The sequence below is a fragment of the Onychostoma macrolepis genome, chromosome 23 (assembly GCF_012432095.1).
Source record: "Onychostoma macrolepis isolate SWU-2019 chromosome 23, ASM1243209v1, whole genome shotgun sequence".
In the NCBI taxonomy this organism is placed as follows: domain Eukaryota; kingdom Metazoa; phylum Chordata; class Actinopteri; order Cypriniformes; family Cyprinidae; genus Onychostoma; species Onychostoma macrolepis.
The window spans coordinates 2,345,500-2,357,582 of record NC_081177.1 but is presented as its reverse complement, the minus strand read 5'-3'; the positions used below and the strand labels follow the sequence as shown (position 1 = coordinate 2,357,582).

Here is a 12,083-nt window from a genome sequence, read left to right as displayed (position 1 = left end):
TTTTTTTTGTTGCATATATTAACTATATAAAGATCAGCATTTATATAGTCTATATAAACATATCTGACATCATATCTGACTATATAAACAGAAATGACATGAACCAAAGAATAAACCGTGCCATTTATTAAACCGAGCTAAACTTATGAAACAAAAAGCATTAAATTATGAAACAGCCCATATTACGGCTCTTCCTGTTTTATTGTCTCTCTTAACAAGTTACACAAGTTTCTGTTTGACAGATGCACGGCACCTGGACTCTGCCCACATATATAACACACACTCACTGGAGGTGAATACAGAGGGGAAAAAATAAACAATAAAACCAGTGGAAAAACAACAGCTTACGATGTAAAATGTCCATCTCACTTTTCTTCTCTACGCAAATGCAGCAATGGCTGTCAAAAAGGAGAAGAGAATTGAAACCACATGATTGTACAGTGTCTCTCCTTTGTATTCCTATGTATATAAGAATTAATTTTACTAGCTGGTTAGTCTGATATTATTTTGCTAAACACGCAAGTGACAGCGCCCTGCAAGCAACTGTATGTCTCTCTCTCTGCGTACAAGTCACACATTAGAGCAAGCTTCAGTTCTGTCTCTCTTTATCTGTGGCCACACACACACATAAGAGAGTCCCGCCCACATACACGCACGAGGAAAAGAAAGAAACGAAACTAAACTGTTTGTAGAGTCCCTTTAACACCGAGCTCCTTGTTCTCCATGCAAATGGCAGATGAACAGGACTCACGCCTGTGCTCCGTTTGCCTCCAGGACCTGCAGGAAAACAGCTGCCCTCGGTGTAAACAGAATTCCTCATGCGAGACAGATCCGGGAGAATACGAGGCTCCAGCTGCAGATCTGGATGATTCCAATGCTTCTGTATCAGATCCGGACGAATCTGTTGCTTGTGTTGCAGAGGCACTGGAGAGGACAGGACTTCAGACGGAGCAAGCTGAGGACGTGGAGTGTGACTCTTGCAGTGATGGGAAAGAGAAAGCCATCAAGACATGTCTGGTGTGTTTGGCGTCTTACTGTGAAACTCACCTCAGGTTGCACAATGAACTGAATGCGAGGAAAGCACACTTACTGGTGGACATCACTGGAGAACTCCAAAGGAAGACGTGTCCCCAACATCACAAGCTCCTGGAGGTTTACTGCCGCACTGACCGCCAGTGTATCTGCTGCCTCTGCATGCTGGACACCAACCACAGAGGACATGACATGGTCTCGGCTGCTACAGAACGAGCAGAGGAACAGGTAAAGGTGGGGTAGGGTTGGTTTGAGTCCAATGAGGTTTTTAATATAAACAAGCCATTTTTAACAGGTTGGGTGAATTTGTTTGGGAATAGCCAGTTAGTGTTTGGTTTACGAACGGGATTTGGGTTGGTTTCAGTCCAATGAAGTTTTTAATATGCAATGCATAAACAAGCCCTTTTTAAACTCTTTGGGTGAATTTCTTTGGGAATAGCCAGTTGCAGTTTGGTTTACAAATTGGATTTTGATGAGGGACTGTTGGTATGAACTTGGTTCCACAGAGTAGATGCTGCTCAAAAAAGACTTTGTAAACTCTTTAGAACAAAGACATAATGATTAAAATCAAGGAAAGACAATGACAATAAGAGAGACAATTGTTATTTTTGGCAATACATGTTTGAAAGTTAGTCGATTGACTGGTTGGGTGAATATGTTTGGAAAATAGCCAGTTGCAGTTTGGTTCATAAACAGGAACTTGGTGAGAGATTGTTGTTATGGACTTGGTTCCACTACTATAAAGAAGATGTTGCTAAAAAAAGACTTTGTAAGCTCCTCTGAAAAAAAGACGCACTAATTAGGAGTCAATGAGAATAAGGGTGTTTTCACACCTAGTTCATTTAACCCTTTCAAATGCTCTCAGAGCGGTTCAGTGTGTATATGTTAACAAACCATGTGATCTCAGACCCCCTAAAAGGACCTAAAAGTGAACCGTACTCAGACAACCTCCGGAGGTGGTCTGAGTACGGTTTGTTTGTGGGTCCGTTTGTGGTTCGAATATCTTCATGATATGCAAAAGCAATGAGATCCCGGTCGACATGTGTACCTGGAGGCTTGCGATACCTGCAGCCACTGCTGTAACAACAGAAAAAAACTTTTCACCATGGCAGGTCGTGGAGTTGTGCACTTATTGAAATTTGGAAAGATGATTACATTAAACACCAACTCTCCTCAACCTATAAAAACATAAAAGTGTTTATTTTGTTTGCCCAAAAAATGAAGGAAAGGGGATATAACAGAACCGCGCTACAATGTCGCGTTAAAGTGAAAAAACTTCGCCAGAAGTACATGAGCACCCGGGACAAAATCTGTCGAAGTGAAATTTTCTTTTTAGTTGCTATCCTTTTCCGTTTTTCAGATGCTTTCCTTTAGTTCTGCTTTGTCTGACTCTTTCTCTGTTTGTCATTTGCTTCAAAATGTGCCACATTCATGTGATGACAACATGTGAAGACGCCATCTTGAATACCCAAAATCCACTGCTGCAAAGAAAGCTGGGGTCTGAGTTCTTATAAAGTTGTGGTGTGAACAAGAAAGGGTCTGAGATCTCTTCATTGCTGAAGAGGACCAACAAAAGAACTGGGTTCTCTTTTGAGTCCACTAGATTGTGAACACCAAAAGGACTGAGGTCACTTTCGGCTGGTTCCCGTTCTGGTTCACTTTAAGTGAACTGGGTTTGGTTCACTTAAAACGAACTATATGTGAAAACACCCTTAAGACATACCTATTTCAATCTGCCAGAACAGTTACCAGGCAAAACAGGTTATGACACCTTAAAATGCAGCTGGTGTCCTTGTTATACCACAGTAGTTCTCAGTCACAACAGTAATGCTAAATATAAAAGACTGTCTTAAATGACGTTGTCCACTGATTCCCAGAGGCGGCTGGAAAAGTCCAAGCAGATGGTTACGGATCGAGAGACTGAGCTGAAGGAAATCCAAAAGGCATCAGGTAGACTCAAGGTAAGTTTGTGCCTGAAATAATTTTCTGAACTTCCCCCTATCCCAAACGAATAGGCATAAGCATTGGTTGACTTCCCAAAGTCGAGTTGAACCATGAACAATAGAAGATGGGAGAGGGACATTTGGTGCCATTAGTGGTCCAGAAAATTTACACACTTCACCCAAAATAAGAATGAGAACAAGAACAAAAAAAGTCTCCACTAGCAGAACCTGACTCAAGCCACGGAGGAAGAAGGTGACAGGATCTTCACCGAACTGCTCAGCTTTATACGGACAAGCCACACAGAGATGATCACGCTGGTCCAAAGTCAGATGACCACAGAGTTGAACCGGATTCAGGGACATTTGGTAGATCTGGAACAGGAGATCTCAAAGTTGAAGAGAAAGCAGTCCGAGGTGGAGCATCTTTCACATACTGATGATCACATCTATTTCCTCCAGGTAAAAGCACCACCAGAGCTGAAAACAGACCAAGATACTGTTTGAATAAATGCATTATTATAGTCTTGAAACAAAGCTCGCATTATTCATGATCAACAAATGGTATATCATCAAAGTCTTTCAGCTAATGCTGATGTAGTGACTCAAGCTTAGAGCTTGTTATCAGTGGATTGCTTATTTGATCTCATCACAGAGCAAACCATTTACTACAATACACTTAGGAAGAAAGTGGCTACCAAAATGACTAATTCTTAATCTGTTGTAGATCGCTTCTTTCCTCTCCTGATTATCTCTAAATCTTGTAGGAGGTCCAATCCCGCTGGCCGACTTGTAATGACTTCCAAAGCCTGACAACTAATCCACAGTTTTCATTTGGAGAAGTGATCAAGTCTGTCGCCTCATTAACAGCACATATAAAGGACATTTGGAGACTGGAAACAACCAGGATATTCTCAGCAGGTAAAAATTGATGGGTGATGAACAAATTTGGTCCACAGAAGTGACTGCCTTCAAACCAGTTTTAGTCTAAAGTATAAGACCCGTTTGTCACACTAATGTCCTACCCGAACTAGACCTTTGTGGTTAGAATTTCCAGCCATCCAACAAGTAAAACAAGACTGTTTCACTGATAGATTGATACAAACCTGTTAATCACCGACTCCCAGAAGTTGCAGTGCAACCAGTCACTGACATACAGTAAGAACTGGTGGATTTCATCTTTAGCTAACTTAATGTACTGCTGTTAAGTGTGCTCAAGTTGAAATAGTTTCATATGGAATCTGTACCTACCTGTAAAGAATCCACCAAAGACCCTAAAAGGATATGATAGAAAAAAAAAAATGAAATTGGAGGAAAAACTGTATTTCAATACTTGTGCATTCTCTCACAGATGTTTTACATTCCCCCCAAAGCAACTTTGCATTCCCTCATAAAACCCCATGCAAAATGTCAAGGGAATGCAAAAGTTTTGTTGAGTGACCTTGAAGTTTCTCAGGGGAACGAAAAAGTGTTGAAATACAATTTTCCCTCTCATCTCATATCTTATCCATCTCCATGTCACTTTAGTAAATTGGTGGGCAAATCTGGCCCTCGAGGGCCACTGTCCTACAGAGTTTAGTTCCAACCCTAACCAAACACCTGAAAAACATAAAGTGTTTACTTGAAATGTATAGGCAAGTGTATTTGATTAGTGTTGGGGCTAAACTCTGCAGGACAGTGGCCTTTGAAGGCCTGAGGGTCTTGCTTTAGGAAAGGGGTCTCCAAACTCAATGCTTGGGATTTACAAAGTCCTACATGTGTCTAACATCTTGTGAAAAGGTCTGCAGATTCCCAAATAACCAATCTGTTCTGTCACATCTCACGTCTCTTTAGTGACTGCAGAAAAGATCCTACTGCTGCAAGAACCCAAGACGAGGGAAGACTTTATACAGTGTAAGTCATTCTACCTTTTTTTAAACAGATGCCAAACTTCACTATGAAGCCAAAGGTACAATAGGAAAATCCCAGTCCCTAAAGATGCTTAGCCTTAGTACTGGTTTGTTAGTTAAAGATACTTCATTCACATTAAGTTCTGTTTTACATACTAAGACAACTTACCAAGGTGTGAAGACCCAAGTAAGTGTGCATACACTGGTCTTGGGGTAAAGCTGGGTTTTGCATTTTCACCTTGTTTCTCATTTCCCATCAGTTCTGGTTCCCTTGAGTCTGGACCCAAACACGATCCACAGGAACCTTCGGTTAACAGAACAGAACCAGGCTGTGGCTTGCAGTATTGAGCCCCAATCATACCCAGAACATCCGGACCGCTTTGAGTGGTGGGCCCAGGTGCTGAGCAAGGAAGGTCTGACAGGTCGCTGCTACTGGGAGGTGGTCTGGAGCGGACTGTACGGCATCGACCTCGCCGTGTCCTACAAAGACATCAACAGAACTGGGCAAGGAGACGACAGTGGGTTTGGGTACAACAGGTACTCCTGGAGTCTGGACTGTTCCATATTCAGATACGCACTAGTGCACAACAACGAGGAGACGGAGATCAGTGTACCCCTGTCCCACCGGATCGGGGTGTATCTGGACCACCGGGCAGGACAGCTGTCCTTCTACAGTGTCTCAGATACCATGATCCTCCTTCACAAAGTCCAGACCAGGTTCACTCAACCTCTTTATCCAGGATTTGGGCTCTTTCAAGGCTCAACTGCCAAATTTTGTGAGCCGCAAGAAGGCGTATCAACGCAAGTAGTTGACAGACCGAAGAACAAAACAAACAAAACTTGTATAAAACAAAGACACATAAGAACAGACGTGACTAGAAACAAATATCTCAGATGTGGAAAGTGAGGTGCCAGTAGTCCTGAATAAATTAAGGTGAAGATTTTCATATCTTCAATCGTCAAGAATCATTTTATTTTAATTTTTTAAATCACAGGGGGAAATGGCATCATCAGTAGTGCAAAAAATGAAATCTGGTAATATGATTTTTTTTTTTTGGTAGCTTGACGCTTTAGGGATTTTTTTTATTTTAAGGTACTACACTTGTGTTCTCCATTTACATTTGTTATACATTTCATTTAAAACATTTAAGGCAAAAATGCATTAGCTTCACAAACGAGAGCTTCTGATGTTCAGATGCGTGATGTTATTCAATGGTAAACTGAAAATAGGAGGTAGCCTTTCATACATGGTTCAATACTTAAAGTTTTCACTAATGGAAATTTAATTCTTGAAGTTTGCCCAAGAATTAAAATTATGCCCATTTTTTCTCATCCCCATGCTGTCCAAGTCTTTATGACTTTTTTCCCACAGAACACAAAACAAGATGAACCAAAGACCAGCTCTTGAATTTCACACACGTACATTTTCAAACTTGCTGTACAGGTTTGAGGTCATCAAGACCAAATACCACTGATTCCTGTGCTGGTCTCGTAAATAAACACAAATAACCTAGTTTGAATATGCAGAAGCAGAAATGCAAAACAACGTAATTTTGGGACTTTTCCTCATGCATCATATGGCTTGGAATATAACATCATACGGACACTTGTATTGTACTTTTATGCTGTTGTTTCATCCTTTTTGGAGCTTGACAACCCCTATGCTCAATAAAGACTTCAACACAAACAAATGTTATCTCAAGGTGCTTTTAATGGTCAGCTAATGAACCCAAAAGAAACATCATGCAGCATCTAAAAAAAAATCAAAAAAAAAAAATCAGAAGAACGAGTGGAGAATTAACGAGTATAATATGCCCAGGACTTACTACAGTTCACAAACCACTTTTTTAACCAACTAACGCTTGAAGTCTGGGAAAACGCTCCTACTTTGACACGGTTGCCAGATATTTAGTCACAGATGATGTTTTGCTCAATGCAGCTGAAGAGAATATCTGCAACTAAAATCCGGCAGTCATCCAGTCATTCCCGCATCAGGTTATAATAAACACAATAATACAGCTTCTGGTTATTAACTGGTTGTTTTCCAAAACATCTGCATCATTTGACAAACTACAAGTCAATGAGCTTGTGAACTCAGGCCTATTAACTTATCTAGAGTATTTTCCTATTCATGAACTTTTAAGTCCAGAGAAGGGGAACCAAAGCAGGTGATTTTAACATCAAACCTAAAGTAATGGTTCAGTAAAGTCAGATTTGAGCTTGAGACGGGGGAGTTAGAGACTCTAAATGCGCCTGGGTGAAACTCAAAAAAAACAAAAAAAACAACAAAAAAAAAACCCCGACAATGCTGAAATAACATCTTAAAGCACTCAAAATTCATCCCATGTGAGCGGAAAGGAGACTGTGGACAATCGAATTATTTACAAATATACATCATTCAGTTCCTTCACAATACCTCTCAGAAATTGCAATGAAGGTGATTGGTTTACAATGCCAAATTTCACTTTATTTGAAGCATTTTTGGTTTTAGGGAAATCAAATTGCGTCGAAGAGCATCTTGAACCAATTTCCCGATTAAAGTGCACATGGATGAGAGATGAGAGAGGGACACGAGGCGAGAGGTGGAGGGGGTAAAGAGAGATAAATACAGAGAAAAGAGCATCACTCTCCAGATCGACAGCAAGCCCTGAAGCCGCACTGCAGATTCTGACATCCGCTGGCCTTGTCAGCATGAGGACCTGCAGAACCACAGAGAAACTCAAGTTAAAAAAGCTCAAAATGAAGAGACTAGGCTTTCAATTCATGTGCTCGAAGTATCAGTTTGCGTAAATGGGTCCACAGAGGAGATTTACTAAACAGAGAAATAAACCGTACATCTAGAGCTGTATTCAAGAGGGACTGGTGGGTCGCAACCCATAAATGGGCCGTGGACAGCAGGAATGAACAGAAAACATGCTAAATGTAGACAATAATGCAACTAATCAATAAAATGTAACTAGTCTATGAGCTGTTACACATTAGGTCAGATAAAGACACCGTTCATAATAACCCACCCTATACTTACCAAGATGCTGTCATACTTGGACTTTGGACTTCATATGTGGAATTGTGTGCATTACAGTCATTTACATTTAGCAGACCATTTCAAATACCACATCATACATTTATTACATCATGTAACACAGGAATTCACAAATGTTTTTGTCAGCCAAGCACCTTTAAGCTAAAATATTTAGATTTTAACAATGTGTGCTTATATATATATATATAACAAATTTTAAAATGAACAAGAAATATCATATTAATATTAATAGTATCTCAAAGTTACTAAAATAGCTAAATATTTTCTTTTTTAGTAAGTAAAATTAAAAAAATATATATTTTGATTTAAATGTTTTATTATTTTAAATAAAAATGTCAAACCAAAATAAGTGTTTAATTTTGATTAATAATTTTAACATTCGTTTATTTTTATTTGGCATTTTTATTATTCATTTATAAAATAAATATTAAAAATAAATAATTTTTAAGTCAAACCCATCAAAATAAAACATTGTTTAGGTCACATTTTAATTTGGGGACCAATTCTCACTCTTAACTACAACTTTTGCTTCAATAAACTCTTAAAGGTCCCATGACATGCTACTTTTTGGATGCTTTTATATAGGCCTAAGTGGTCCCTAATACTGTATCTGAAGTCTGTTTCCTGAAATTCAGCCTTGGTGCAGAATTTCAGCCACTACGAGCCAGTCCCACAATGAGCTTTCCTTAGGACGTGCCATTTCTGTGTCTGTAGCTTTAAATGCTAATGAGGAGGAGAGAGGCGGGGCAAGGTGGAGAGTGGGGGTGTGGCCTTAACCAGCTTGCGCTATCATGCGCTAATGTTGACAGTAGATGTATCGCAATGGCTCAAAGACACGCAGTCGTTCAAGCTTTTCAGTTTGACCCAGAATCTGATCCGGATGGAGAAGCACCGGATGAAGAAGCTGCAACTCAGTGACTACAGCAGGACGTCTCCGAATGGTTAGTTTAAAATATTGTGTCTGGATACGGTAGTTTAGTTGGTTTGTTTATGTATGCTGTTACAGTTATTATCATGTAGCTAATGCTAGCCATAGGCTCGGATGAAGGAACTAAAAAAATACTTCGGTGTTCATTTGTACATCCAAACACTGAGCAACTGCCATGCTTCGCTCGTTTGCAAGCCATGATGTCTCTCGAGGAAAACTCGCACGGTAGTAGCTCATTTTCTCATGGGCAGGCAAAGCAGAGAAAGGGGAGGTAACCTTTCCCCGTATGACGACACCCAGGGCTCGGTTTACACCTATCGCCATTTCTAGCCGCTGGGGGACCATAGGCAGGCTAGGGGAACTCATATTAATGTTAAAAAACCTCATAAAGTGAAATTTTCATGCCATGGGACCTTTAATTTTCTATTTTTAATAGTTAGTAAGGTAGTTGTTAAGTTCAGGTATGGAGTAGGATTAAAGGATCTTAAAATAAGGTCATGCAGAATAAGACATTAATATTTGCTTTAGAAGTACTAATAAACAGTCAATATGCTAGTAATATGCATGCCAATAAGCAACTAGTTAATATTGAGAATTTGGTCCTAAAAATAAGGCGTTACTCATTATTTATTATCACTAGCTTGTCAGAAACCCAGCAGCACAGTTTGGACATTATTCATGGAGATTGTATGGCTGGACTCTTGGTATGAATCATTGTGAGTACGTTCTGTCTGTGTGTGAGTGTGTGTTACCGTTAATGTTATCGCAGTAGTAAAAGAGCTCAATGTTGAGGGAGGGGCAAACGGACACCAGCTCCTGAAGCCCCGCCCCCGTGATGAGCAGACAGCCGGAGAGATTGAGATGCACCAGCAGAGGGAGTCCTCCGCGCTGAGACAGACACCTGCAACACACACAAACCCTCAGACACGGTGTTTCAATAACAAAAGTCAAGATTTCAGAGTAGCAGGAGAGCCCAAAAGCAACATGTTTTGTATGATTTAAAGAGTTTATAATTCAATTCACAGTTAATTGTTTAATAACCAGCATTGTTACTGTTACCAAAAACTATTAAACATATTTTCATTAATTAAAAGAAACTTTAAAATAAAATAAAAAATAAATGGAGATAAAAAAAGAGAATTTTTTTTAACTTTACAAATTTTACAAATCTGAAACAAGTACAAGCCTATGTAGTAAAATTATTAAAACTAAACTGAAATAAAAATAGATTAATGCAACTATTTAAATAAAAAATAATAAAATTGCATAACCAAATTGCTAAAACAATGTTTAATAACCAATGTTGCTATTGTTTGCTAAAACTAAAACTTATTAAAAAATTGTTTTCGTTAATTGAAATGAAGCTGAAATAATACAAATTCTAGATGAGCAACTTGCACTTAAAAAGAAAAAAAACTAAGGCCATTAAAAATTATTCCGGTATTTAAAATTAGGCTGAAATAAAATATTAAAATGAAAAAGTTCGAAATATTGCCTTGACAGCTATCTGAAATAAGTTTAAATACTAAAATGATTAAAGCTGAATTAAAAATAACGTAGATGCAAATAGAAATATTTAAAGAAAAACTAATAAATAAATAAAAAAATACAAGAAGCACACAACCAAATTGCTTAAAATATAAGCTAACAAATTAAACAAATAAATACGTATGTATGTATGTATGTATGTATGTATGTATGTATGTAGATTTTTCTGGATTCCATGTGTTTACATTTTAATTTTTCTGGACTGATGGTTAAATTATTATTATTTTTAATAAAAAAGCATGTCTAATTAATTAAAATCATGAAACTTATACAATTTCACATCAATTTATAAAAGTTTAACAAAAAATGCATGCTTAGGGCTCTATGAAATGTTTAGTTTTTTTCTCACCATATGTTTTGTTGTTACCAAATTCTGTTCAAATTTATTCTTAAAATAGCCATTAGGAAATTTTTTATTGTTGTTGTTGTGTATTTAATTTTTTCTGGTTATCAAATGAAGGCATAAAACATTAATTTCATTTATCTTTTAATTATTGAAAATTAAACTGTTTTTGGCAAACAAAGGGGATTTACTATTAACATTAAAACATGGAAGAAAAGTCGTGTGATTATTTCTTAAAAATAAAGTTTCGATAATTTTAGTAGTAGTAGTAATATGTACATTCTACTGAACAATAGTGATTTTTACTGGTTATTTTGATGGATTGCCATGAATACCTTTAAATTTCTGTGTTCTTCTGTAATATGATGCTAGTTTTACTCAAGCCAAAGGGTAAAATGCTCATGATGTAACTCTGAGGCGTTTTGGAGATGTTGTTCATGTATTTATGTCTGAACAGAGCCTGAAATCACCGCGAGCATCACGCACACTTCAGTATGTGTGTAAACAAAACTGCGCGTCTGTACCATTCATTAACACAGACACGCAGAACATGCAAGATTCATATATATATATATATATATATATATATATATATATATATATATATATATATATGTATATGTATGTATGTATGTATGTATGTATGTATATATATATATATATATATATATATATATATATATATATATAAAAAAAAACTGACCTAAATATTTGCTTGGGAAATCTGATCATTTTGACTTCACTGAGAACTTGAAAGCTTGTCTTGTTTACATGTAATTTTAATTTAACTTCATTTAAGTTAACTTTAACTTCTTTTTAAATAAAGGAATGTATTTAATAGAATATTTGCTTTCACTGACGTATTTAATTAGTTTAAAGGATCATGAAATATCTCAGGTATTTCCACTGACTACTGAAACTGTGGCATTATGAGAACAAATCGCTTACGAGGAAGTATTTATTTCGTACCTCAGGCCGAGATCCGTTATCTGACAGCATCCAGACAGGCTGAGGAACCTGAGTGTTCGATAGGCTCCTGATTGGTCAGTCCTGTTGTGATGCTCAGGGCAAGATTCACCCTCAAATGAGCATTTAGTCCGAAACTCAACACTGCCCCCGGTGGCCTGGAGGTCACAGTGCGCTTCTCTCACAGTCCAGAGCGCCATGTCAGAGGTGCAGCAGGTGGAGTGACCACAGAGGGCCTCGCCCATAGAGCCGTACTTCCAGTGGGAGGAGCTAATACCAGTCCTGAAGCTCCGCCTCCGGCTCCTCCTACAGCAGCATGAGCTGCCGCCTTCCTGCGGCTCTAAAATGCAGCCACGCCCAATTTCCTGTGCAGACACGCCCCCTCGTCTGCTCC

The 12,083-nt window shown here is 38.3% G+C and overlaps 2 protein-coding genes across 2 annotated transcripts in view; one reads left to right on the top strand and one right to left on the bottom strand.

Moving 5' to 3' along the window:
• The first annotated feature begins 217 nt into the window (after nt 1-217).
• LOC131532194 (tripartite motif-containing protein 16-like) lies at nt 218-6,552 on the top strand. Its single transcript, XM_058763678.1, has 6 exons — nt 218-1,260; nt 2,910-2,993; nt 3,201-3,434; nt 3,740-3,893; nt 4,806-4,865; nt 5,122-6,552. Exons 1-6 carry the CDS (start codon nt 724-726, stop codon nt 5,766-5,768), a joined length of 1,716 nt encoding a protein of 571 aa, XP_058619661.1. The 5' UTR covers nt 218-723; the 3' UTR covers nt 5,769-6,552.
• Nucleotides 6,553-6,589: 37 nt separating this feature from the next.
• fbxl5 (F-box and leucine-rich repeat protein 5) overlaps nt 6,590-12,083 on the bottom strand; it is an 18,941-nt gene continuing 13,447 nt past the window's right edge. The window contains exons 9-11 of the mRNA XM_058763679.1: nt 11,693-12,083; nt 9,585-9,733; nt 6,590-7,560 (exon numbers count right to left, since the gene is read on the bottom strand). The exon at nt 11,693-12,083 is cut by the window's right edge and continues 323 nt beyond it. Coding sequence (XP_058619662.1) covers nt 7,484-7,560; nt 9,585-9,733; nt 11,693-12,083 — 617 coding nt within the window. The 3' untranslated portion in view covers nt 6,590-7,483. The remainder of the gene's footprint in view (nt 7,561-9,584; nt 9,734-11,692) is intronic.

What these genes read in the sequence shown, in the direction of transcription:
- LOC131532194 (XM_058763678.1), top strand. Translation starts at nt 724, where the DNA reads ATGCAAATGGCAGATGAACAGGACTCACGCCTGTGCTCCGTTTGCCTC. An exon ending in AGGCATCAGGTAGACTCAAG is followed by an intron (nt 2,994 to 3,200) that starts GTAAGTTTGTGC and finishes CTCCACTAGCAG; the next exon opens with AACCTGACTCAAGCCACGGA. An exon ending in AACCAGGATATTCTCAGCAG is followed by an intron (nt 3,894 to 4,805) that starts GTAAAAATTGAT and finishes ACGTCTCTTTAG; the next exon opens with TGACTGCAGAAAAGATCCTA.